The 27,336-nt window shown below is 37.0% G+C and overlaps 1 protein-coding gene across 1 annotated transcript in view; it reads left to right on the forward strand.

Moving 5' to 3' along the window:
- LOC126213272 (zinc finger protein 99-like) overlaps window positions 1-27,336 on the forward strand; it is a 108,758-nt gene that overhangs the window by 13,731 nt on the left and 67,691 nt on the right. The window contains exons 4-5 of the mRNA XM_049940934.1: window positions 5,266-5,358; window positions 27,088-27,150. Coding sequence (XP_049796891.1) covers window positions 5,266-5,358; window positions 27,088-27,150 — 156 coding nt within the window. The remainder of the gene's footprint in view (window positions 1-5,265; window positions 5,359-27,087; window positions 27,151-27,336) is intronic.

The following is a 27,336-nucleotide window of genomic DNA, read 5'->3' on the forward strand; positions in this document are numbered from 1 at the left end:
TCCAGAGTGACATAAATTATTTTAAGGCCCTCATTTGACTCTTTCAGTAAACATTTTATTATTTGTGAAAAGTCATGAACTAAAAAGTTATTCGTAATTAAAGTTTCCACCACCCAGAAAATATTATTATTACCTGGACGTTTCAGTATGTTTATAATATCATGACTGTAGTTATAATTTTCTTGCTCTAATTTTTCTGTACTGGAAAATAGCTTTGGTTATCGAAGTAATTTGACAATTTAGAAAGGAAGAAAACTACTATCCTGTGAAATTTACAAGAGGCTCAGTAAATCCCCATGGCAGTGTGCGTGGTATGAATAAAATAATCCACCCAAGTTTATTTATTTCCCAATCGTCTATCACATAGATATATCTAATTATTACCTGCTTCCTCATAATGTCATTGGCACTAATTTTGTTCACTTTATATAGCAATAGGGATTTAGCTCCTAGTCATTGTTACAGTAACTTCACCATGGCAGAGTCATGATTAGCTATTGTCATCTTAATGTTTCAATGTAAAACTTCATAGAGTGCATTCATTCATTCCACATTTCAGTGTCAAAGTCACTAATATGAGCAGATTTGTTACAGTAACTCAGTGTGATTATTTCATGAACTTGTTTGAAAAATCTTTGTCATGATATTGTGGAAGTGACATGTACAGAGGTGACACCCTCTGTGTCCATGGAGTCTGTTTGCTCTCTGTCCAGCAGTGCATGCAGTGTCATCACTCGCACCAAGTGGTAAACTACCAGAGGCCTATCTCTGTGCTCTTCATCAATGCTCCCATTGATTGCTAAGAGCATATCCTGTGTCTATTGAAGTAGTTTTCACATAGTCTAATTTCAACTGCTTCCTTGATCAAATAGTGCCAATAGTTTCATGCATGATCATGGATTCTCATTCGTTCAAACAAAATCTTGTGTTCATTTAATAGGCTGCACACAGCCACCACAGATTTTTTGAGATTCTGTGTTTAAAGTGAGGCTCACACTCAACATAGCAATCAGCAACAGTACACATAGACTGGCCCAAATAACTTTTAAAACACTCACAAGGAATATTATAAATTCCTATGACTCTCAGGCAAAATTATCTTTAATGGCTCACAAAATTTCTTTAATTTTACTTTGTGACTGGGGTACTGGTTTATTCCTTGCCTCTTTAGGACACTATGTATTATACTAGTTGTTGCACAACAGAATGAAAGCTGAACCATGTGGTGGTCTGGCTTAGTTGAATGGTGTCATGTCTTGGTTTCCCCAACAGTATTGATTAATATTAGGGACAGAATACCTTTCCCTTTTCTACACTATCATTAGATGTGTAATCTTGGAAGTAAGGTGGTTCTTGTTCAAAATAGTCCTGGCTCTGTGTATTCAGGTGTTCAGAATAGCTCTCTTCGAGCAGTATGGTGAAAGCTATGCCTGTTTGGATAAAAGTCGATGTACATCAATTTGCTGTGCACGGAATGACAGTCATCCCTCTGATTTACATTCGAACAACACATCTATAAAGGGCAACTTCCTATCCTCCTCCACAGAGTCCTGGGTTCGATTCCCAGCTGGGTCAGTGATTTTTCTCTGTCCGGGGACTGGTTTGTGTTGGCTTCATCATTTCTTCTTCTTCTTTTGAGAAAGTGACAGGACTGGAAATGGAGAAGATTGGGAATTTGTACGGGTGCAGATAACCACACAGCTGAGTCCACTACAAAACAGATATCATCATCCACATGCATTGTAAATTCATGTGGTTGATGAAGTTCTGCAGTGCCTCACTGCCATTCGGCCAGATTGAAAAGTATTGTCAACATATTACCCGAAGAAGCAGGATGGACATAAGGGAGCAGTGATCAATACTCATTCTTCAGAACACACCATGAAGAAGATAACTATGGTTGGTGACACTGGCGAACTCATGGTTGCTCCATCAGCCATTTCATAATAATTTCCACTGTAGAAAATATAAGTGGTCATCAAGGTATACCAAAATAACTTTAAAATTTAGAAGAGAAATGAGTGGCCAGTAGTTTTATTGTATCTTACATTGGTACTTTGTAGGAAGGGAGACCGTGTCGAGGCTGATTGTGACTTGACTTAGAACTGTGTTCATCCGCTATGTGGTTCAGCAAACATCTATGAGTTCTTAATGTGATGTTCACAGTTTCCAACTACAGGTCTCAACAATTTAATGAATTATTTTGTCAGTTTATATGAGGTCTGTCGAAAAAGTATCTGACCTTTTATTTTCCCACACAAAATAGATGATAGCATGGCATCTCTGTACACAGTAAAGGAAGAGACCTTTATGCACATGCGTGAATTTTGTCCCCTCCTTCCAGAACACCAGTCGCTGCCTGTTGGTTGCTAAGTGAGGTGCTACACAATGCGTTTGTCAGATTACTAATTCTCTCAAGATGACTGAACGTCTTGAGCAAAGATACTGCATCAAATTTTGTCAAAAGCTTAGTGTGGTCAATAATCAACTGACTCCTTCCATTCAACATAATCATCTGACTTAATGAGCACCTGTTTATCTGGTGACTCAGATACAGTGGTTACTGCAGTAGTTGGTGGACCACCGCCCTTATCGTAAGTCTATGTGCAAAAGCAGAAGTCCTTTGTTCACCTATGGCATGTCCCAGAGCAAATAAATATGCATGCAACAGTTGCTCCCCATCACTATTAGTGGGTCCCAGGAAATTCATGCAATCAAGTCTTGTGCAGGTTGCAGCCCACAGCATCAATGGTGTCACTGCCCATTTCATGGCATCACCTGTTTTGCCTGCTGCAAACTGGGGTATCTAGCAAGTGTCTGCCTCAGCTAGCACATGGCAACAGCCATCAGTGAATTGCTCATTATTTCACTTGGGGCCACTAGTGTCAGCACATGGGATGCAGAAGCTCATGTTGCAGCTAGAAATTAATGGAGTAAATGCAGGTTTCCAGTTGGATACAAACACTGCCATTTCTATAACATGGATATGTACTGATTCATCAGCTCCCCACAGCTGTACTCTCCTCTGGCAAAAAGGTCAGTTGATACCATTATGAGGTCAGATCACAGTCAAACACAGGCTATATGGTCTACCAAAAATACACAAAGATGGCGACCATGGACACTTTGTTAGAGCTATTGGGTCTCCAATGTACGAGACCTGTCTAAAAAGTATCTGACCTTTGGCCAGAAAAAATATTTCGAATACCTAATGGGGTTGGGACCCTAATCCTCTTCAAAGTAGGCCCCTTGTGCTTGCACACACTTAGCCCACCGATACTTCCACTGCTGGAAATACCCTCTGGAAGTTGTCTTTTGGAATGGTGTTAAGCTTCATCATCGTGTTCCGCATTATCTCATCTATACTTTCAAAACAGGATCCTTTCAGTGGCATCTTCAATTTTGGAAACAACCAGAAGTCACATGGAGCCATGTCTAGAGAGTAGGGAGGCTGGGGAACGGCTGTGATTCCATGCTTGGCCAAGAAATTTTGGATCAAGTGGGATGAATGTGTGGGGGCATTATCGTGATGCAGTTGCCAGTTTTTCACTGTCCACATGTCTGGTCTTTTGTGTGGAGCTACTACATCATGGATTCACTGGAAACCATCTTGATAGTACTCCTTCGGCACTGTTTGTCCTTCCAGTGTGTATTTGTGATACATAATTTCACGGACAGCAAAGAAGACAGTTAGCATCACCTTGATTTTGCTTCACACCTGCCGCACTTTCTTCAGCCTTGGAGACTCGGGATGCTTCCATTGTGACAATTGACTTTTTGTTTTTGGGTCGGACCCGTACACCTATGACTCATCTCCAGTTATCATGGTGTTCAGAAACCCAGGATCAGTGTTGGTGGTGTCCAGAAGGTCCTGTGCAACGTCAAAATGAAGGTATTTTTGTTCTGGTGACAACAACTTGGGCACGAATTTCGCAGCCACTCGGTGCATGTTCAAATCATCACGCAAAATTGCATGTGCTGAATCTTTACTCACTCCAACCTGTTGGACTATCTCCCACATGGTCAAACAATGGCCTGCCATCACCAAATGTTGTACTCTCTCAACAACAGCTGCACTCCAAGTAGTTCAGGGCCTGCCAGAAAGCTGGTCACTCTCCACTGATGTGCGGCCATTTTTGAATTGGTTGAACCACTCCTTAATTTGTGTTACACCCATCGCATCACATTCTGGTTACAACTAAGTGGGTAGGATGATGAAAGTAACAGCCAGCAAACCACAAACATCTGAAAGGCTCTATTACTGGAGACTGAAATTGGATTGTTTTTTGCAACACTTCTTGCAGTTTATTAGTAGAAGACAGTAAGCATCCACTCTGGTTTTCTTGGACCTTAGACATAACTTACAGACATAAAACTCCTAACTCTTGTTTCCTTGAAGCAGACAAATGATGGAGTGGGAGGTTATGAAGCTGCAACTGTACACACTTAGTTTTGCAGCTCTTGTAACAGGAATTTTTGCTGTTGCAATTGGAATTCCTCTAGCTGTTCTTACTGACCAATTGCTGCTTGTGAAATTCTTAGTGCTTTTCTTGCCATTGCTGTTGTAGCCACAACTACCACTCCACAACTGTAGAAACTCAAGATCTATACTTCACTGAATAGATGCACAGTGAAATAGTTCTCATTGCCACTTTTCTGTCCTACTATGCATAGGTTGAACACAATTTATGGTCACTTGGAATGGCAGTGACACAGAGATCGGTGGAGCAATAAGAGGTTCTGGTAATTTAAGAAGATGGAATTCATGAAGTGAACAGATAGCCAGAAGCAAAGTCCAGAGCATAGCAAAATGATCAAAAGCATACTCAGAACAGTCTGGAGAGCAATCTGAATAAAAAATCACAAATGAGCTTAACAAACTAAAAAAATTCTAAAAATGGTGCATTTGTAAGGCATCAAGTAGTTTAAGTAGAGTGCGAGCCCTTGAAAGCGAAATATTCTAAGTACTTGTCTGGCTCACAATTTTAAGCTCTCAGTAAATTTGAAATCAGTGCACACACTGCTGCAGAGTGAAAATTCATTCTATTTTTAAGATCCTTTTTTGAGCCCTGTTATTCTTTATGTGAGGTGTGTTTGAAATCATAAACATTCACCCTCTTGTTATCCCCACATGTCATGTAGTGATGTAGTAGTTACAGAAGTGTGTGTGTGTGTGTGTGTGTGTGTGTGTGAGTGTGTGTGTGTGTGTGTGTGAGAGAGAGAGAGAGAGAGAGCTTTAAATGAGTAATATTTTTCTTTTTTCAGTTACTTCAAGATCCATTGAAAATCGTAGAGACTTGTTTCGATGGAAAGGAAGATGGAGGAATGGAACTGAATGCGAGTCCACCTGAGCGTAATGTAAGTTTTCATGTCAGTATTCTATGCTTCAGGTATGATAAGACAGTCGTGAAATGTAATGGGCACTTATACTTAAATTATCATAGATGGTGTGGCATTTTAAACTATGATAGCATATTATTTCTGCACAAGTTCAGTGACTGTGGTTATCTTTCTGTGCTTTGTGTAAGCTGTTATAGATGCTATTTGAGTAACACTCCTGACAAGTCTGTCATTGTTTTCCACGACCATTCTTATAATAATCTGCTTCGTTTGGAATGTATGAAATGAAATGAATGTCTTAAATTCATACTTATTACAGTGTGTAGCTTTATTATGTTGTGGCAGTTCCTTCTGCTTTTATTTCTTCATTTGTTGATTGTCCTTGGTGTCGATGTAATGCGTCACTACACTGGCTAAAAAATGGGTTGTGGATTCTGACACTAACTACTGTAAATTATGTAGCCGAGACTTGCACAGTTGTGTTTTGCAGTACTTTGATTTCACTGTTCTCAACCCTCCCTCCCCCCCAATAATACACAGTTATATATGTATGACCAGTGCACTGTCATTTAAACTTTCTATAAGCCTCATTAACAGTTTGCTGGTGAAACTTAACATACTGCTACAATAGTTTCTTGTTGAACATCTACAAGCAGTAAAACCGAACCACAAAGTTCAGTTCTCGAAGAATAAATGGGTACCTATGGAAACAATCACTGTCATTGTCTTTACACATGGCCTAATTGTTTAACACTTATTTCACAGTTAATTTCAAGCATTGTTGTTCTAACCAACACAGGTTACTCGTCTGAAACTCGGCCGTGGACTGACTGTCTCATGACCAAAAATCAGGACCTTGTATATCATCGCAATAATAGATTCTGAAATGACACATTGTTTAAAGCTAAATTTTGAGAAATTACAATTAAAACTTAACTCATTCGATTAACTGAATGCATTGAAAAATTGGTTCTTTTTAACAGTTTCTTCTACTAAAAGAGTTAGGCCAAATTATTTGTGTAAATCATGAAATTAACAAATATAGTTATGCAAACAATGCTTTTGACAAAACTGTTAATTACTTTGGAATTAATTAAGGGCTGGCTTTGCTAACATGTTTCCGACCAGAGCCAAATAGATACTTTAAGAATACTAGCATTTCGTCTTCTAAATATTTACAATTATTACAGGATTTATATTTGTTTATATGCCAACAATAGAATTTGAGTTATGAAACAATTACTGATTTTGCCCTATAATAAAAGATGCTAACTAGTAATAGTCAAAATAAATTAGAAAATCAATTACATACATAAAACTAAGCACGAAATTAGATCTGGTGTTATATTCTTTAAGGGGACCACACCATGCCTATCTAACCCATGTTAATTTAGGCAAGTATTTGGCCCATCTCTGAAAAAAAACTATTTGATGCAGGACCTTAATACTTTCACTGTATGTTGCATGATGCTAATAGTCAACTGTACTAAAATCTTACTTTATCCATTTTATAGTTTTTAAGAAATACTTTTTTAAATTTATTAACAAAAAAATTAAGTTTTTTCTGCAGAAAATATTTTTTGTGAACTTCCTAATGGGGGAATATTAATGAATGTAGAATAAGAGGTGGCTTTTTAAGTTATGCAGAGTCTCTGAAAATTTCATTCATTTATCCATGATAGTTTCCGATATAATGGGGCATATGTACTGAAAATTTCAGTTTGCAGGAAATTGACTTTAAAGAAAAATTTTTCGATATTTGTTACTTACAGTTAATTAAAACTGTCCTGCTCTGCCTCTAGCAGGTCTTCCAGCTTCTTTTTTCACCTTCCTGGATGTTTGTCTTGCAGTCTTGGCCATATTAGATGCAGACCTGTCTGCATCGGCTATCCTCATTTTATCGCAGTGTTGCAGCTCAGTTATCATATTTTCACCATGATTAAATCCCAGCTTTTTCAGTACCCAACACTTTCCAATATTACCACAATTCAATGTAATAACAGCATCATGAACTTCCTAGTTTCATTGTAGGTATGCCTACAAATACAGTTTTAGGAAGGCAGTTCCAATTTATGCTGTTGAAACATCCATTTGGGTTCTGTGTTTGCCCATGCAGACATTTCCTTAGAAGGTCAGGATGAGCCAAGTCTCAAAAAATAGGTTTAATTGCTGTAACAACAGCAGCAGGAAGAGAATGCTGGTGAGAATAAGATTCTCCAGTTGCCTGAACCCTATTGTATTTGCACCATGAATTTTCTCCTGATGGACACAATCCATTACATAGCTTATTATCAGTAGAGAACTTATGGAAGAATATGGCCCAAACATCTCTCTTCATTGCTTCCAGATTTTCTTTATTTCTCGTAATTGCCTGCCCGTAGTATACCCGCAAGTTTTCTATTTCAGTTTTAGTTAACCGACCCTGTACGGTCAACAATTTTCTATCTTCTAATTTTTTTCCTCTCATATCAACAGTTAGTTTTCTCAGCCTTGTTCCCAAACGTTTTGAACATGCCGTACACATTCTGTTTTGCTAATAATGGCATCTCCATATGGATTAGAGTTCACCACATTTTTGTATGCCTTACTGTCACCATCGCCCAAATATTTGGTGTACCGTACGCCTCTTGTTTCTATGGAGCGATGAAATATTTGTTGTACTCCATGAACTTCCATACCACCACTTGTTCCTCTAACATTAGCCACAGAGCTGTGTTCTTTATGTTCATTGACTACTATACATTATTTGCAATATTTATCTAACAATTTACTGGTGTCTACACTTGTGGCAATCACTACTCCATTCAGAGAAGTATGTCCTCTTTTCTGCAAACTTCCATTAAATGCAACTGCAATATCTAAACATCCATAATTTTCTTCCGCTGCTTCCCTAGCAACCAGTTTCATGCTTTCCTCACTGACCTCACATACAGCTTTCTCTAATATTGCAGTCATTTTTTCAAATTTATTTGGTGGTTGATGTAAGTTCATCACTGAACAAAATGTTCTCCCTGCAACCATTCCCTTGCCAATGGGTCGTAAGGCATAAACTAATATAGTTTTGATTGCATAAGGGCCACTTGCATCTGGTTTTGAAGAACTCATAAATGAAATCACAGCTGAGCATTTTGTGCAAATTAAATCCAAAGCAATTGCTACGTCTTTTCTCCCACTGGCACTCTCACAAATTTTCGCATGTAATTCACCACACTGTCTATATTGTACAAATTTAGAAATTACATCTGATGATGATCTCAAATTTATAATGATGTTACTTCACCCCTTGTCACTTAACAGTAAATTCGTTGAAATGGTGAGAGCTTCTTTGATGATGCACTCGTTGAATAATTACAATTAGAAACATCGTTGCCAGGCGACATAACCTCTTGTACAGAAAACTTTCTAAACTTGTTTCCTCTAAATTGTCGTTTCTTGAAAATGCCTTTACATTTCGTCATGTTCAATAAACACAACAAAACACATGTAAACAGGCACTGCAAACATAAGTATAACAACTACTCACAATCACACTTGAACAAAACTGACCACGTGTTTGAAAGCGTGTTGTTTACAAACAGCAGAAACAAAAGAGTACCAACCGTTGCATTCCAAGGATAGCCAGCACACTCGGGAGGAAAAAAAAATAAAAAAAAAAATGCAGTGTAAGGGATATAAAGATCTATAATACATGCAGGAAAGTGGGCATGACACATAAATATAGGTGGTAGGAAAATGTTCTTTAAATGCTCAAAAAAAATTTTTTTTCAGCTAATTCTTTTTCAGAGTACTTAAATAAAGCCTTAATCTATCGAAATATGATGAAAACCGAAAATCAATTTTTTTCGACCTGAACCATGGTGTGGTCCCCTTAAAACTAAGGGGGCAATCTTTCTCTTTTATGAAAATGCAGAAAATATTCATGTATGTTAATGGTAATTAGTTAAAACTAAAAAAAAAAATGAATTTAAGATGGCAAAGCAAGAGTGGAATTAAAATTATCCCAACTTGCTTCGTCATGTCACCCCCTCATTGGATTGACCAGATAGATATTGCTAATAGCTAAATGGGCAGTTCACTAACAACAAGTGATGCCAGAACTTGGGTTTAAAATCTACACACACAAAAATATTTCGTAAGAAATTCTATCAAAGAGTACAGTCCATATGTTTTTTCAAATTTATATGTATGTGAACTAGCCATACGAAAATCCCCATACAAAGTAATTACATAAAGATCACAAAATATCTACAAGTTATACTTTTCACAAAATTTATGCATCTTCATCATAAGAGATGTCCTTTTTGGGTAAGCAAAGACTTACATTTTAAAACACATACCACTTGGTACAAGCACTGCCTTGCTAAACAAATTAAATCCTCATGGGTTGAAAAAAAAAATTAGATTACACTGCACATTGCAGTTCACTTGCTCAGTGCTCAGTTTTTTTTCACAGGCAGTTTCACTTTTTCAATGAGCTTTTAAACACTTTCTCTCCAAGCTGTCCACACCTTCAACAGGTCCAAGTGGCAGTTAGCCAGGAAATGCACTGCTGTCAGTTCCCTTGGAGGTGGTTCTCCTCCACCACAGTACATGAAAAAATGAGACAAAATACCCTACTTTAGTACACTTACTTTTACTTCTAACTCAAGTCTAAAAAAGTTGTTTAACACTAATGGCAAATGATAGTCCTTACATCATAAATTAAATACATAGTTCTCATAACATTACAATAATTAGTGACAAATCTGACTATAGTACGAAAGGTAGGGACGAGAAAAATTTTAAAATCAAGTGCACATTACAATACAAAACATTACTCTTAAGTCATAACTGTCTGAAACTGGTTAAACTTGAAAGATTTGGTCTCTTTTCCATTTGCAAAAATAGCAAAAATTCAAGATGCGCACTAGCACAAAGTTACTAATCATCACGTAATGAAAAAAAATAGTGTCACCATTACATAACTTAATTACTATTCAAATCCAAATTAAGCGGCTGGAAGTTGTACCAAATCCTTGCCCTACTTCTCTACTCAACTCTGAGTACTACTCATTCAAACAGAAAATTAAATCCTCATGAAATGTTCCAAATAGGGAACTGACAGCAAGAATATTCACATCAGTCTAGCATCTATCTGTTAATCAGCCAAATTTACTTTTCTTCACCCCATATGACCATTTTAAGCTCATAATTCCTCAGAACACAAATAGAAGTTTTCAAATAACATATCGATCCAGTGATGCAGCATTATATTATTTGTAAATATTGCTCTTTCTGTTAATCTCTCATTCCCAGGAAGGAGGAGCAGGAGGAGTATCAACTTCATAAAAAGAACCAGGGTTCTTCTGGTACCCTGTATAGGGCCTCTTCCCAGGGTAATGGTGAAGACCTCAATGGCATCTGTGACGGATGGCTTCAGAATGGTGTCGATGGCGAAAGAGGCAAACCTATAGTGTCTGTACTCCAGAGGAATGGATACAAAAGGCGTCTGACTCAATGTTAGGGGTGGCCTCATTTAAACCATGGAAGGCAATGGGAAACCACCACTGTTATTTTCCCAAGACAACCTCATGGATTTACTCAATCTTAAATTAGATTCCGGAGTAAGTCCTCCAGTCAAATCTCTGGGGGGGGGGGGGGGGGGGCAGGGTTGAGAGGAGCCTTGGAATGCAAAGATCAATCTGAACCATCCTTGCAAAGTGTTAAAAGGATAGCGACCTGGAATGTGCGAGGTCTCTTACAGACAGGAATTCTTGCTATCGTGGAGAGAGAAATGGATCTTAATGTGCTAGATGTACTTGGACTCAGCGAGACACTGGAGAGGGTGTGACCACTTCATGACTCAAGCAAAGAATACAGTATATTTTTCCGGATGTGCGGATATGAATAAAAATGGCATTGCTCTAGTGATTCCTAAGAACCTCTGTAATGCTTTCATGCTGTGAGCCCATTTGCAACAGAATTATCTCCATTAAAATGAAAACTATTCCATGCAATATCAAAATCATTCAGGTTTATGCTCCCACGGTAGCTTCATCAGACATAGTATTTTCTAGCAACTCATAGAATTCATCTATTACTATCAGAAAGATACACAAAAAGGAAATATTAGTCATCCAAGGTGAATTTAATGCAAAGATAGGTGAGACTGTAGATGATGGACACATGAGCTCTGTGGTTGGACTTCATGGCCAGGAAGTGAAAAATGAACATGGGTAGTGGCTACTGGAATTTTGCGTGAATAACAACTTATCTGTTTGGCATATCCTCTTTCAACATCACCCACAGCATCAATGCACATGGATTTCTCCAGGGAATAGGGTTAGAAATCAGATTTATTTCATTTTGGTGAGACAATGCTGGTGTACTTCGGTCCTAGATTGCAGGACCTATCCTGGAGCAGGCTGTGGCAGTGACCAATTCATGTTGTATATGATAATGAAGATAAAACTGAAAGTGACCAAAAATAAAAGAGTAAGGCAGATTCATCTGACTGACAAAAATAGTCTCAAAGAATTTCAAGAAAGAACTGTGGTATTGTGTTGAAGCTGCATCGGCAGCTGTACCTGTACACGCCATCCAAGCTCTGTTTGACTCAATGCCCAGCCGTATCAGGACCGTTATTATGGTCAGAGGTGGTTGTTCTGGGTACTGATTTCTCAATATCTATGCACCCAAATTGCATGAAAATGTAATCACATGTCAGTTCTAGTATAATATATTTGTCCAATGAATACCTGTTTATCATCTGCATTTCTTCTTGGTGTAGCAATTTTAATGTCCAGTAGTGTAATTAGGAAAAATCCCTATTAATGTAGGTAAATAACTCATGATCTTGTAACACCAAAATCCATAATTTTCGCCGTTTAATATCTGTTGATAACTTGCACTGTACTTTTGATTTTGAAGCTGTAAGCTGTGTTCCAGAAACTATATTTAATATGTAATTGATGTACTAATGTATTTATTTTTGACTGTATATAATTGATTGTAATTATAAAGAAATTGCTGGGTAATAGCCAAGTGAACATTATTGAAATGTGTCGATAGCAATTACGAAATGGTAGTAGTTGTGCCGTTGTTTCTTTGCATATGGAGAATGTCACGTTGTGAGCAGTGAGGCAGCAGAGCAGCTTGAGTTGTGAAAGAGTCATGAAAGAATGCAGAAGTGTTTGTTGGGTGATCCCACTGCCGCGGTATGCAGCTATGCTCGTGCCAATGTAGACATGCCTGATTTCTAAACCCTTTTGAGAGGACAGTAGGGGAGTTGACATGCAAAGAAGCTGCAATTCAAACTGTTGCCTGTCCTATAATTATTCGTGGCTCTGGAGATGACTTGGGGTTTTCATCGAGCAGCAGCAGCAACAACAACAACAACAACAACAACAACAATAATGGCAGCTTAGCATTATCGTTGGCTACTTACTTAGGCGTCCGCAAAGCTACAACATTGTAAGACTGTTAAGTGAAAAATTATAAACTTAGATTGACATTGCCCAGCAACATTTCTTTCACAAAGTGTGAATAACTTGAATAATAACATGCAATAGCTCAAGCCTGTAGGGCACCTGTGTTGTCATTGTCCTGAGACATTATTACCAAGCAGGGTTGGTTTCCTTTCCATGCAATCACAATGTGTCATAAGAATATGAAACTTGATTAAATATTTACTATAAGTTTTTTGTTTTTTCTAACGACCAGTTTTGGTCTAAATTTTCTGCCTCTGTAACTGTTCATTTTTGTATTACATGACTGATGCTACTTAAACTACAATTTCACTGGAAAAACTAATAACTAAAGATGCAGCACAAATAAAGATTTCACAATTTCTTTTATTCTGTGTTTAGCTTAGCGAGCGACTTCATCTGTCTTGGCATGTATTTTATTGTTTTTATTTTAAAAGTAAAACCAATTGCTCGTTTGCGTAAAGTAAAGTTAGTTCAATCTTTCACTACTCAAAAGTAAATTGTTTGCTTTTTCTAAATTTTGCATTATGTTATACTGAGGTTTCTGAAAGTATTTTTTTTTTTTTACGTGAAAAGTTTAAATTAAGCCAGTCATCTATTTAACCAGTAATTTCATTTAACTTTACTTTCAAAATTTAGTATTCCAGAATAAGTAACTGCAAACTCAGTGCTTTCTGATTCATGTATTTTCTCATGAATTGTGCAGTGGAAAAGCATGACAATCTTGTTGCCACACCAGTGATTATTGCTTAAATCTCTTTGCCATTACTTTTCTCAAGATGCTGGAGATGCATTACCGTAGTTACCTGGTGACCATTTAATTATCCCCTTTTTAGTAAATCGGTGTTTACTTTGTGTTATCAGTGATTTTTGTAGTAAATATTATGTTGTACCCTTTTCCTCCGTGCTGTTTGTGAGCGATTGCACTGTACTCCACCTATGTTCTAGTTATCATCAGTTTCTTTCCTTAAGTGCAGAATAGATTCTTCCTTCAGAAATGTCTGTTGTACACTTTCCTCCAACTAACCGGCTTTATTTTCTGCTGATAATGATAGCCTTACTCACTGTAAAATTTCATTAGGCATGTCTGGTCATGATCAATTACATCACAATCCAGTAGGCCGATTAGGGAGGGGGAGGTTACAGGCAAGAATTTTGCGGAAAACTATGTGTGTGAAAGCATTTTCTTGAAAGCTGGAGCCTGCAGTTGATTATGGATGAAGCCGTGTATTGTAATAGCTTCAGTTCTACTTGGGATTTCCCTTCTCTGTGTAATGAGAAGAGATTACTTATGTAATTGTCAAATGCTGTTCTTCACCCGTCAGTAAAAGGATATGCTACAGGGTTAACATAATGACATACACTATGGCCGATAGACGTTTTAATGAAAATGTTAGTATTCTGATTTCATCGACAAAGAGCCAATCATATAATTGACCACTTTGCTCACTGTATGATTCAGTAATGTAGAGAAATGGCTCCATTTTTACATACGATCGCAAAACTTTTTCCAAATACTGATGATATGTTTCTTTTGTGAGCTGTCCTGATTTTATGGCTGTTGCGTACACATTATGTTGTCTACCACTAATTGGTTTAAGCCTTGGTGGATTTGAGGACCGTATTTGCCTCTGACAATAAGAGGAGCAAATACTGTTGGTAACAGTTTTTTGGAAAGCGTTAATCCATGTCAGCTGTGATGATAAATCTCTCTTTAATACTACATCTGATGATAAACAATACAACAAGTATTTGAAATGCTTTCTTCTTTTGTCTATAATTACATCATGATGGTAGAAAAGATATTGAACTCACATATTTCCATGACAACAAAAGAGAGAGGGGAAAAAATACAGGAGACTGGATTTGAACACATGGTGCTAAAATTCAAAACTGTATTCAGGGCAGTTGGTTTCCAACTCACCTAGATATACATTACACAAGAGAACTGATACTGTCACAATGAAACTTTCATTGAATTTTTTCAGAAACTATAAGAGTGTTGGCACCTAAGGCTAAATAGGCATCCCCTCCTTTTCACCCTGCTAAGCTTTCACTGCATCAGACAGCTGACTACGCTATTTTCCCCTGTAAGTTAATTAGGCTGACTGTTGCCCATATATCTGCCTAAAACTCAATCAGTTGCCCATCCACCACCAGTGTCAACGGAATACACTCAGTCAATGCTTGTAGGGCATTGTAAACAGCCTCAAAGTCCTGTGGAAACTCTGGGACTCTTGAAGACCATCCTGCAGCATGACGACTGTCATAAACGGATACCGAATGGCCTCCTTTTCAGCATACCTTACACGTGGAGCCTGTGAATAAGCAAGCCTGTCTAATATGCACCAAATGACACTCATGTTAGGACTGCCAACTTTCTCTTTGAGCAGAAACGGGAGCGGAGGAAGAACAGCGCTGGATGTCCGACCAACATCATGAATGGGGATCACAACTTTTTGACATACTTGTACCCACTGAGATTCCTGCAGGGAAAGTCAGGTAGTGTTGTGATATCACCACATGTTGTCATTGGTGTCATTGCACAGTTACTTGACAGAAGGCAAGGTTGGCTGGTCAGCTGCACAGGGCACCAGGGGTCTGCTTACTGTGCAAATCTAATTTCTCCCCCTGTCAGTTGTTGGAAAGCACATCCATTGCTGCTACCATAGTACATGTGATTCAGCAATCAGGTCAACTTCATGTAAAGGAGGATCTGATAAGGCCAATGCCCTAGTTTGCACCTCAAGATCACATGTTAGATTATCACATTTGTATATAGTGAGTCCGTATATGAGGTAGCACATTTGGGACACTTGAGTGAGAGACATTGAGGTGTTTTGCAAAGGTAAGTTTCTTGAGCTTGGTAGAGGGTTTCAAATTTTGCACTATTTTGTAGAACCTCACACTGCTGGACAATAGCAAGGCAGCCATATCAGCTCGGTTAATGATACACCTTACTTAACAGTGCAGCATGGACTGAAGCAGGTGCTTGCCCCACATTTCTGTACAGTCTTTGAAACTGGCTCTCAATTGAGGGCAGCAGAGGAGCAGGGAGTTGGGACACCAGCATAGAGACTGGCACAAAGGAAAGTACAAACATGACCAGCCCATATGATGGAAAACAACTAGCACGCAGATCCCTGAGGATGGTGCAATGTGCAAGTCAGGTGTGTGTTAATGACGTCAGCTAAAGAACTGGCTGATCCGACCTATAGCTGCCAACAAGTAGACACCCAGGTGAGCAGTTGTGCCTATACAAATGGAGTGTGCACTGCCCCAATAGCTTCTTGCACTGCTGCGCTGCATGACCCACACTAGCCCATCTGCTCCATCTGTATGTCAAATTGAGGGACACGAAATAAAAATTTTATATCAGTGTTTAGAATACTTAGTTGTTGTAGTTAATTGGTTTAAAATATAAATTTTTGTGTATTATATGTTCAGTTGTGCATAAAAACAAATAACTTTTTGATATGTTATGCTGTTACATTGGGTTACAAAAGTAATACCTATTGATAGCTGCTTTGAATGTGACAGAAGTACAGGCACAAGAGCTATTACACAAATGTTTTAAGTAGGAATCTATAATGATAAAACTGAATTCCATGTCATGGATTAATGACAAAAAAGTTTGATCACTATCTCTCTGTAATGAGTGATGAAGAGATCAATACCATATGAAACAAAATCCCATACCCTTGGAAACCCTACAAGGAGCACTATAGATGACAAATGCAAAATACAAATAAAGAAATGTGTGGTCTTACAGTAAAAGTGTCTGAAAGTATTGCTCTTTCTTCCTCCAAGACTCAAATGGGAATGGGCTTCAATAATTATAATAAGCTTTGACATAAAATAGGGCTTCAAGAATGAATAGTTAATAACAAATGAGATGCTAATATACTATATTAGTTAGAGAGACATGTATGTTGATGTCAGTTTTAGAGAACTTTGTAACACAGATAGTTATAAAACAGCTATTGGTTCACATATAAAAAAAGAATTTTTCACATAAAGTATGACACACAGATCAACATCTTATTATGTCACTATATTCCTAAAGGATGCCATTTGGATTAGCTTTGTGAGTTTGTGATTTTTACAAATTTGAAAAAATTCATAGAACAGTTTTTAAATGAAAATGCTCTTTCCATAATAAAGCATTTTTCCAAATATTTTCTTGTCTGTTTTGATGCCTTCTCCCTGTTATTGCTTTTAGTTTCTTGGGGGTTCCTGTTACTGCTGGTTCACACTTGGCGAGTAGTAGTTTGATCTAATTGTTATTTTGTTCTGGCAGATAACTGTACATTGCAGATGGCAACTACAGAGAGGCATTATGTATCCTACTTTTCCATCTTACATATCAATAGTTAAATAATTTTTTACTCATTTTCTTTTTTAGGGAGCTTTACCTCATTCTGTTTTATACTGCAAATATTTTTAATCATATATTTGTGCCTGAGTTGCCAGTTGATGCCACTATGCAGTTAACTTTAGCTTTCAGTTCAAATAATTGGCCTTCCGATATGTTTACATTGTTAGTGTCTATTGGGGCTTGTTCAGTTGATGACTTACCATGTATTGTGCTGAAGTATGTGCAGTTGTGTATGAAAGTTAGTTAAGTAATGGAACATTTTTTTCTGAAAGCAAGTTGATTTTATTGAGGATGTCAATACACCATATTATTCCCCACTTGTTTCCTACTAAATCTTATTTTTTTAAACATAATTTCCATTCAGTGCAATGACCTTACACCACCATACTGGGAGGACCTGTATGCCCACATGGTAGCACTCTACTGGTTGTCATCAGAGACAACATGCTGCTACATCAATGATCTTTCTGCCATTTGTGTGCAGCTTCCAATGGAGTACATCCTTCATTTGGACAAACAGATGGATGTTGTAATGTGCAAGATCCAGGTTGTAGTGTGGGTGAGGAAGAACAGTCCAATGAAGTTTTGTGAGCTTCTCTCAGGTGCACAGATTTTTGTGAGGCCTTGCCTTGTCGTGAAGAAAGTGAAGTTCATTTGCATTTTTCTGGCAACGAACACGGTGAAGTTTTTTCTTGGATTTTATGAGGGTTGTGCACCCTTTTTATAATGAAGACAGATGCCTTGCCCAGCAGCTCACTGTGCTTTTCTTCATTCTTGTGTCTCTGAAGACATCCCTCAGGCACCTATGAATATCTGCCATGCTCTGGTTTTCCACCAAAGGAAACTCAGTGACAGCTCTCTGCTTGGAACCCACCTCTGTAATAAATGCCTTTTTGAAGGCTACATATAGCACTGCCACATATCAGAACATCATTAAACTAAATTGGCTGATGTTTATGATGTCCCATAGCAAATCCCTCATTTTTTTCAATCATAATTTCCCATGAAAAAATTGTGCTGCATTACTTATTGAACATCCGTTGTATATAGTTAAAGGAAGACAATAATTTTTGTACATCATAGATAACAGGGAAAGAACAGTTTTGTGTACACAGTAGCACAAAAAGTAATGAGAAATTGACAGTTTTTAGCCACATAACACAAATGGCACTTTTTATGAAATTAATGAAATTTAGTCTTGTCCCAGTTTTATGAAACACTGTCATAAATGTGAAGACAGTAGTGGTTGAATGTTGACATTGGGTTTTTAATTTTTTGTGAGCTGAGATTCGTGTGCAATGTTTCAATGACAGTTCATGTCATGTGTAAAGAACTACAGCTCTAGATGTATTGTAAAATGAAAACATGATGCTTCCAATGAACTCCAGTTTGATAGCAGTTTTAATCACAGATGTTACATGTAGAGATACTGGGACAACAAATGGAATAAAAAGTAATGCATGTATGAGAGATCTTTAATGTGGTGCATCAAGTAAACTCCATATTTTCTTTGTACACAATTATAAATATGAAAACTATCAAATACAGCATTTCAGCTTTGCAGACATGTGTATCAATATGACATTGGTAGTTGTGCGTCTATCAGCCACTTGCAAGACAGAGTATATGATGGTATGCAAATATCATTATCAGCATATAAGATAAATTGATGGTTTTTAAGTCGTGCTACTGAGTAGGATGATAGCTTTTATGGAATCACATTTATTGGCTTTGCCAACTCATAACCAAATTACCACCTTTCAACACAACCTAGACATTGGGCTACGCAACAGATTGGGCTATTCATCACAAACATCATTTACCAAGTAGTGTAATGTCAGTCATGTTTGTATGATTTATGCCCTGTGTTGTGACTGGTTGACAGAAGCATCATGTTGATTTATGGGTTTGTGAAAATCAAGTACTATATTTGGTTATATTCATATTTTCACCAGCATACTATTCAGATGTTGAATTGCATTTGTGATCTCTCCATAGCAAGTCAGTTTTGTACAACTTGTGTGTAAATATTAGGAAATGTGTTTTCCTGTATTCCAAGTGAAATGAGCTTGAATGATTCTTTATAAATATGGGTAAACAAATTTTTGATAATTTGACATTTTGAAAATAAGCTTCTGAAAAATTAGAAGTGACAAATAATTCAGGCAGAAGTGAAGCAAATACTGAATCACAGAGTTTTGCCTTCAATCTTGGCGAGCAACTCTTAGCCACTGATCCAAGCTAATGAATCGCATCCCTTCATAATTTAATAGTAAAAAATTTCTGTGCCAACAAGAGATGCAGATATTGTGAAACATATGATGATGGACTGAAGGCAGTTTGTCTGTTGAGTTCAAATAAAGATTCTGGACAGCTGCTTTCATACTGCTGCAAAATGTTGGGTTGATGGTATAATACTAAAGGAGAGAATTTTAAAATTGTGTCAATGTATTCATTTAAAAAACTTTAAAGTGTATGGTTGGATAGAGATTTTATTTCTAATATATTAAATTTAAGATTTAAAAAAATGTTTTCTTTCTCCAGTAATGTAAATAAATCTGATGTCAACAGACATATTGTAATTCATAGTTATCATCTGCAACAAAGATAATAAAACAATGAAAGAAAACAGAAATAAACAACACGAAGCACTTAAAAATAACCCATCACAAACTAAAATCAAACTTTAACAAAAAGACACAAAACTTGGCATACAATAATACAAACATTGTCAAAAATAGAGGCAAAATTGGCTGAAAATAAAACAGCTTTTTCCTGTCCTCATATTGCATCTATACATAGGGTGATGCAATAATCCCAACCTATACACAGTATGGCTAATTCTGCATACATATTGTATTAGTTATAGAATTGGCTGTTAATAAGTGATGTTTTCCAGAGAAAATCATTTACAACCTCTCATATGAAGTCTCAATAGAGCAAAACAAGAAAAACTATCTACTTGGATCATCCTTTTGGGTTGCTAAGGTTTTTGCTTGTGTGGAGAACAAAATTATTCTTGATAAACTAAAATGCTTTGGTATCAATATTCTCTCTTGTGTGAAACAAAAGCAGATGGTCCATTGATAGACTTTTGCATGGAAATGAAAAAACCCACAAGGGAATGATCCACTCTGACAGTTCAGAACCCATGTGGAAATTTTTCAGGAGAAATGAACCATGAAAATTTTAGCTGCTAGGACAAATTTTAAATATTTTTGAAAAATGGTGGAAGTTAATATTTTTTGTCACATGTTGATCTACTATTGATGGCACTTTTTGACTAGTGTGTGGAACAGTGAATGAGCAGAAGTAATTGTGACAAGAGAGAATAGTGTTACAATCCAGGGCTACAGACAGACATGGAAATTACAAGCACTTAAGTTTTACCAAATATGACATACACCTAAACTGTTTTATATGTATTATTGCAAAGATGACTAACAGAGAATGAAATTCGTGGCACATTTTGACTTTACATTACATTTCTTCCATCACTTCAATTAGGAATTCTTTGTTTTAAACTGGAATAGTACATACACATACATAATTTAAAATAATCCATATAGAACAGTTATAGTAATGAATTCTGAAATTTGCACATTTTACTCACAATGAAATAATTCCTTTGTTATTCCTTATAGTTGTCACAAAAATAAGAAATGTTCACAGAGTGACAGAAAGAAACATTTTCCTTGCACTAGGCACACTTAACAAAAATGGAAGTTACTGCAGTAAGCACTTCTCAGTAATTGCTAGTTTTATTTAGATAAAATTGAGATGATCTCTGTTCTGCATATTGTTTTGTTTACTAGACATATTTGATCAAATTTGAAAACTTACAACACAAATAACTAAAGTTGAAAGATAATTTTCTGCTGATAAATGTGAAATGATGGAGATCTAGCTGTCTCAGATTGTCCAACAATTTTCTGAAAACTACTTACTACTGTTGAGAAATTTTTTTGTCAAGGATTGAATCACATTAATTATTCCTAGGGAATTCATGAAATATCAAGTCATTTTGTCATCTTCCAGAAAGACATAGCTGATATGTACAGCCCAGTAGTCCAACAAAAGCAGTGAATTATTTTCTCCAGACAGCAAGAAGTTTTGAACAAAATGTTGTAACCTGGTGTTTCATATTTCTCCATACTTTGATAAATTAATTACAAGATTAGTCCCTAAACACTCCAGACAGCATCAGCCTCTCCCCCCCACTCCAACACTACTACCCCTTCCCCTTTCCCCACCCCCTCCAGACTGCTGCTTGCATACCATGTGATAGTTGCATTCTGGCCTTAGATGCTGGAGGTAGCTGTCATGTGTGGATGAAGTGTGCTTGCTTGTGTGTATGAATGGTTTGTGTCTTTTACTGGTGAAGACTGTGACTGAAAGATTTATGTGAGTTCTTTTAATTGTGCCTGTCTGCAACATAACTTGTCTTCTTGACAGTAAGTAGCATGTCTTTTTCTACATTGTCAGTTACAAGATCCTTGCATGTTATCTTTCTTTTTGGTCCTAATTTCCCTGAGGCTCCTGAAGACTGACACAAGACTTGTACCATTTGTGCACAAATGTGTCATAGCATTGGAGATTAGAAAACGCCATGTTTTATTATGAAGTAGTGGGTTATGGCCTGCACACAGTTCTCACTTGAACCTTTGATTAATCACTGGTACATGCTGCAGTTGCTTAGATAACAATAAGCTTTGTCTTCTCATTAGCTTTGAATTTCCCTATAGTATATCCTATAAAGACACCACCTTGAAACATCCACAAAATGTAAACTATGTAATTTTATGACTGCTTGATTCTGCTTAACCACCTTGAATAAGCAGAAATTACCATTGTTCATCTCGTTTGCAATTAAGGAGCCCAAATGCATAGATCTTCATAGGTATGTTCTCTCTCATGAGTAGTTATATAAGTTGTAAGGGGGCTTCACCAACTTTCATTTTGGTGCATATTTCTTTCCTCCTTTTAAACAATTCTTTCAGATTTTATGAAATGGGCCCAGCTTTTCACACTCCATCACTTCAGATGGAGTACTGCTGAGTGCAAAACAATGAAATATGTTGTTAGCTGATTCCCCAGAAGTGAAACTCTGAAAATTGTATTACAAGCAATAATGGAATCTGCTGCAGAACCAACAGCCGTAGTCATGTGTTCATGTGTTACTAGCTGTAAAATTTCCACCATTATAAAATGAAAAAGTGCAGTCAGAAACAGAAACAAAAAACACACAAGAAATGTGCCATCAAAGTGTTGAAAGCAATCATTTCTTTTTTTACTGCTGATTTTGTGGTCTATGCAGTGAACCTGAAATTACCTTACAGTTACTTATTCAAGACTACACCTATTACAAAGTCCCAAATGAGAAACAATGTCTATGTATAAAATATCCCCTACAGACCCATGGAACAAAATGGCTTCTGTGTGCAAATGAGGAAAGTGAGACTCCTGGTACCTGGAAGAGTTACACCTCCCTGTGTCATGACATTCATTTCAGAATTCTATTCTATCTGTGTTTACAGTTTATAGCCTATAAATAAAGAATAACCTATTTGAGGAAAATCCAAGGTTGGAATGGTGGTGATCATCAGTACCACCCATGGTGTACGTGCAACGTATGTTTCCCACCCCTTAGAGAGGATGATTAACAACAGAGATCAAAGTGTCTTTTCAGGAAGAGTGAGCTTTAGAGCTGTACATAATTCAGAGGACTAACTCTTATCAAAACAAAGTGCACTTCAAGTAGAATTACAGAATTGTGAGAAAGACAAAACTATGCACTACGCCTAAAAAATTCAAAATTACAAGAACAAGACAAAAGAAGTTTGGGCATTATTCGAAAGAAATTTTCTTAACTCTGTAAAACAAATGATGATGATCTCCCTGAGGAGTGTAGCAGTGAAGCAGATGAAATTAAATTCAAGTCATTGGAACAATTCATTGAATTTATAAGCCAAACATTAGCTGTAAACAAAGGGGGTAAGAAATGAATTGTTGAAAGGAGATGCAATACACTTATACAGGTATTACCATTCCTCCATTAGACTTTAGTTTTGCCTTATAAACTATAGAAGGGATTACAAAATCTTCAGATCAAAAAGAAGTAAAATTTGTGATTTATGATGTTATTTCAGCCAAAATACTGAAATATAGTGTCAACTTTATAGTACCCCACCTCGTTTGGTTATCTTTGCAGTTGGCCAGTGAGTTGAGGTGTATTTGCTGAAAGAGTGCAATATGCTGTGGTAAAACACATTTATAAAAGTGGATGTATGCAAGTGTGCTGTGACCATAGATCTGTATCCCCCTTCCCATGTTCTCATTTTTCCCCCTTTTCTTCAGAAGGTTATTGGTAACATAATATTGAATAACAGCTGTTAGTCTTCCATAAGGACTTCTCTACAGTGGACAGAATATGTTATATCAGTATGTAATGTCTACTAGAACTAAAAGTTAAGACTTATCCTCTTAATATTGTGATTTTGCCAGGGCCTTGGATACTATGTCTATTTGTTGTTAGTAATAATGATGAAAGTAGTCTGAAATGTGAGTCAAAATCACAGTACTGGAATTAAAGTAATTTCCATATGGACTAAGCATATCTGTTTACAGTTAATTAGTTTGGGAGTCTGGTTCAAAGTCTATTACAGTTTAGCAGTTGACATCAGGCAGGATTTTAAAAATGTACCTTTTTAGCCACTCATTCTGTAATTTACTTAAATATTTGGCTCCACTTATGTTAATTATGCTTAACTCTTGATGCTCATTTCGCCTGCATGCAGGATGAGACAGTCCACAATAGAGATATTCACAATGAGTAAATATGGAAAGGTGCAGTTTTGCCTAAGCTATAGCCAACAATGTGACGAATTTTCTAACTTGTTTAAGTAATTTTTAACGCTTCTAGTTGCTGAAGACTTAAAAAAAAAACACAGTATTGTTTACTTTTTTCTCTGATATCCTAAAGAGAGTCCGACAAAGTGTATAATGGTGGAACATGTGGAACATGATCAGATAGTAATACATGGTGACAGTGCTGCAAACCTCTTCTAAGCAATATAATGTGTAGTGGGTTGTGTGTTTGGAGGTGGAGAAGGGTAGATACTTTTTGAATACGATCCCATCCCAATTGCCTATATTGACCAGCTCATGTTCTCTTCTTCCTCCACAGCACTGCACTACAGCGAAGATGAAATGTTTGATAAACAGACAGTTTGCTATGGAGGGAATTTGTGGGTGTTGAGCGATGTAACACAAATCTGATAAGACTTCAATGTATTGATAGAAAACACTTCAGTGACATTTGCTAATAATACATGTTCTGAAAAAGGGTCAAGACTCATAATACTACACATTTCTGGAGGATAACAGAAGAAGCATGAAATTGGTTCACAGGTAACAGGTTAACCCTTAATCTAGCACAGACAGACAAGTCAGGTAGTCATGAAAGACTGTCTAGTGAATCCAACAATGTTTATCTTAGCAGCAATTGCCATTCTTTTGCCATCAAATAAAAGCTACTATTGGTCTTAGTAATAGTATATGTTGCTCCGCCTCTGTCCCACTGTCAGGTGAAGAGGTCCCACTAATCTCTGTTCTAGTGTACAAAATGTGTTGCATGGTGCTTCATGACCACAGGATTCATTGATTTTGCATTGTAAGTTGCCCGTAAAAGACCAAAGGTGTTATGGCTGGTGAGTGGGCAGGCCATTTCATATTTTACAAGCAATCAGTCGAATGGTCTCAAAGTGTTGTGACATGAAGATCTGTAGTCATCTGTGCTGCGTGGATAGAAGATTTGTCATGATGGTATTATGTGGATTGTTTTGTATCTAGTGGACTCTAAAACGGACGCGACATATGTTACAAACTGTAGAAACTCCATCAATAAAACAAGGACAAATGATGCAGTCCCTCCAAAGCATATACCACATGTTGACAGAACACAGTTGTTTATCCTTTTCTCTCTGTCAGTGTGGATTTTCAACTAACCAGTTTGCACGATGCAGAAATGGATTTGCCCTTGATTTATAAGCAGTGCTTCATTCAGAAACAAAATATTAGGATAACTACTGCTAGCGTTCACCCCTGGTAGCTCAGTGGTCAACATGACAGAATGTCAATCCTAAGGGCCTGGGTTCAATTCCCGGCTGGGTTGGAGATTTTCTCTGCTCAGGGACTGGAAGCTGTGTTGTCCTAATCATTATTTCATCCCCATTGACACACAAGTCGCCGAAGTGGCTCAAATCAAAAGACTTGCACCCGGCGAACGGTCCACCTGATGGGAGACCCTAGTCACATGACACTTACTTACTTACTACTGCTAGCCATGTCCATTTGAATCTGATTACTGTAGTAAGCCTCCTTTCTCAACAGTTTCTAAACCACCCCCCAAACTTCTCACCATTACCCAGTTGACAGTTTCTTAATTCCTTGTGATGTGTCCTTCAAAATGATAGCTTCTTGTAGTCAGTTGCTACCCAAATTGATGTAGCACCTTCCATCAGCCTTCTTGTGTAGCATCATGTATCATGTTTCAAATGCCTCTATTCTTTTCTGAAGTGTTTATCATTCACATTTGACATCTGTATGGGACTACACTTCAGACAAATACCTTCAAAAAAGTTTTCCTAACTTAAATATGTGTTTGATGTTAACTTCTTTGTGGAGATATATTTTTTCTATTGCTTGTCTTCATGTAGCATCCTCTCTACTTTGGCCATCATCAGGTATTTTTTCTTCAAATAGCGAAAATCATCTGCTACTCCTAATCTGGTTCTCTCAGCATCACGTTATTTAATTTCACTTCATTCCATCATCCCTGTTGTCCTTTTGTGGATATTTATTTGCATCTAATAAGCCCTTTTGAAGACTCCATCATTTCTGTGCAATTATTCTTTCCAGCCTTTTTCTGTCTGACAGAATTACAGTTTTATCAGTAAACACTGGTTTTTATTTCGTCTTCTTGAACATTAATTCTATTCTAACTTTTTCCTTGGTTTCTTTTACTACCTGTCCGGTGTTCAGACTGAAAAAAATGGGAAGATAGGGTACAACTCAGTCACATTCCCTTCTCAACTACTACCTTGGGTTCATGTCCTTCAACTCTTATAACAGCAGTCAACTTTCTAGACTCAATGTAGATAAGTCCACCTTCAAAGTTTCCCAGTCTATTTAATCTAAATTTACAAATACTGTAAAAAGACGCATGTCTTTCTTCAGTTATCTACTGAGATCAGTTGTAAGGTCATCATTTCTTCACATGCTCCTACATTTTTCAGATCCCAAAATGAACTCTTAGTTGACTTCCACAAGTTACTCCACTCTTGTGTAAATAATTCATGTTAGTATTTTGCAGTCACAACTTATTAAACGTACAGTTCAGTAATATTCCCATCTGTCAGCACCTGCCTTCTTGGGAGTTGGAATTATTACATTCTTCCTGAATTGTTAGAGTATTTCACGTGTCTCACATTTCTTACATGCTAGGTGGAATATTTTTACATACATAATATGCATATACAAATCAGGTAATGTAAAAGTAATATCTATTGTTATCAATGTGTGTGGACTAGCACAAGTGATATTAGGTTGTTAGTGTACTTTACAGATATCACCTGTCCTGGCCTGTTCATGTTGTTAGTGTGTGTCTTGCCATTTTTCTCACCTCTCAAAACTTACCTTCATGTAGGGCTTTACAAAATGTTGTATGTGAGTGAGTAAATGAATGAATAAATGAAAAAACAAATTTTTTTACATTGACAAAAATCTTTAATCTTGAGTCATATTTTATACTTTATGTAAAAGTTTCCTCGCTTCATGAATTTAGTGTGTGCATATACCACATGAGCAATGATACTCAGCTTGTATGTTCTTTGTTTGTTACAGATTGAAGTATATGAAGAGTTCATCAGTACTGAATATGATCCTATCAGAGTTAAGAAAGAGGAGGTAAGTTGCTTGTATACATTAAGGTCTAGTAAATATTTATTTTCTCAGAAATATAACTATCTCTGGTCTAGTTTTAGGCTGATTGCACATAGTGGATCTTGGAATTTGTGAAAGGGAAGTAGTAGTATTTATAGAGAAACACACATTCAACTGCATGTGGCATATTCTTATATTATGTACATGACA

Source organism: Schistocerca nitens, chromosome 11 (genome assembly GCF_023898315.1).
Source record: "Schistocerca nitens isolate TAMUIC-IGC-003100 chromosome 11, iqSchNite1.1, whole genome shotgun sequence".
Lineage (NCBI taxonomy): Eukaryota > Metazoa > Arthropoda > Insecta > Orthoptera > Acrididae > Schistocerca > Schistocerca nitens.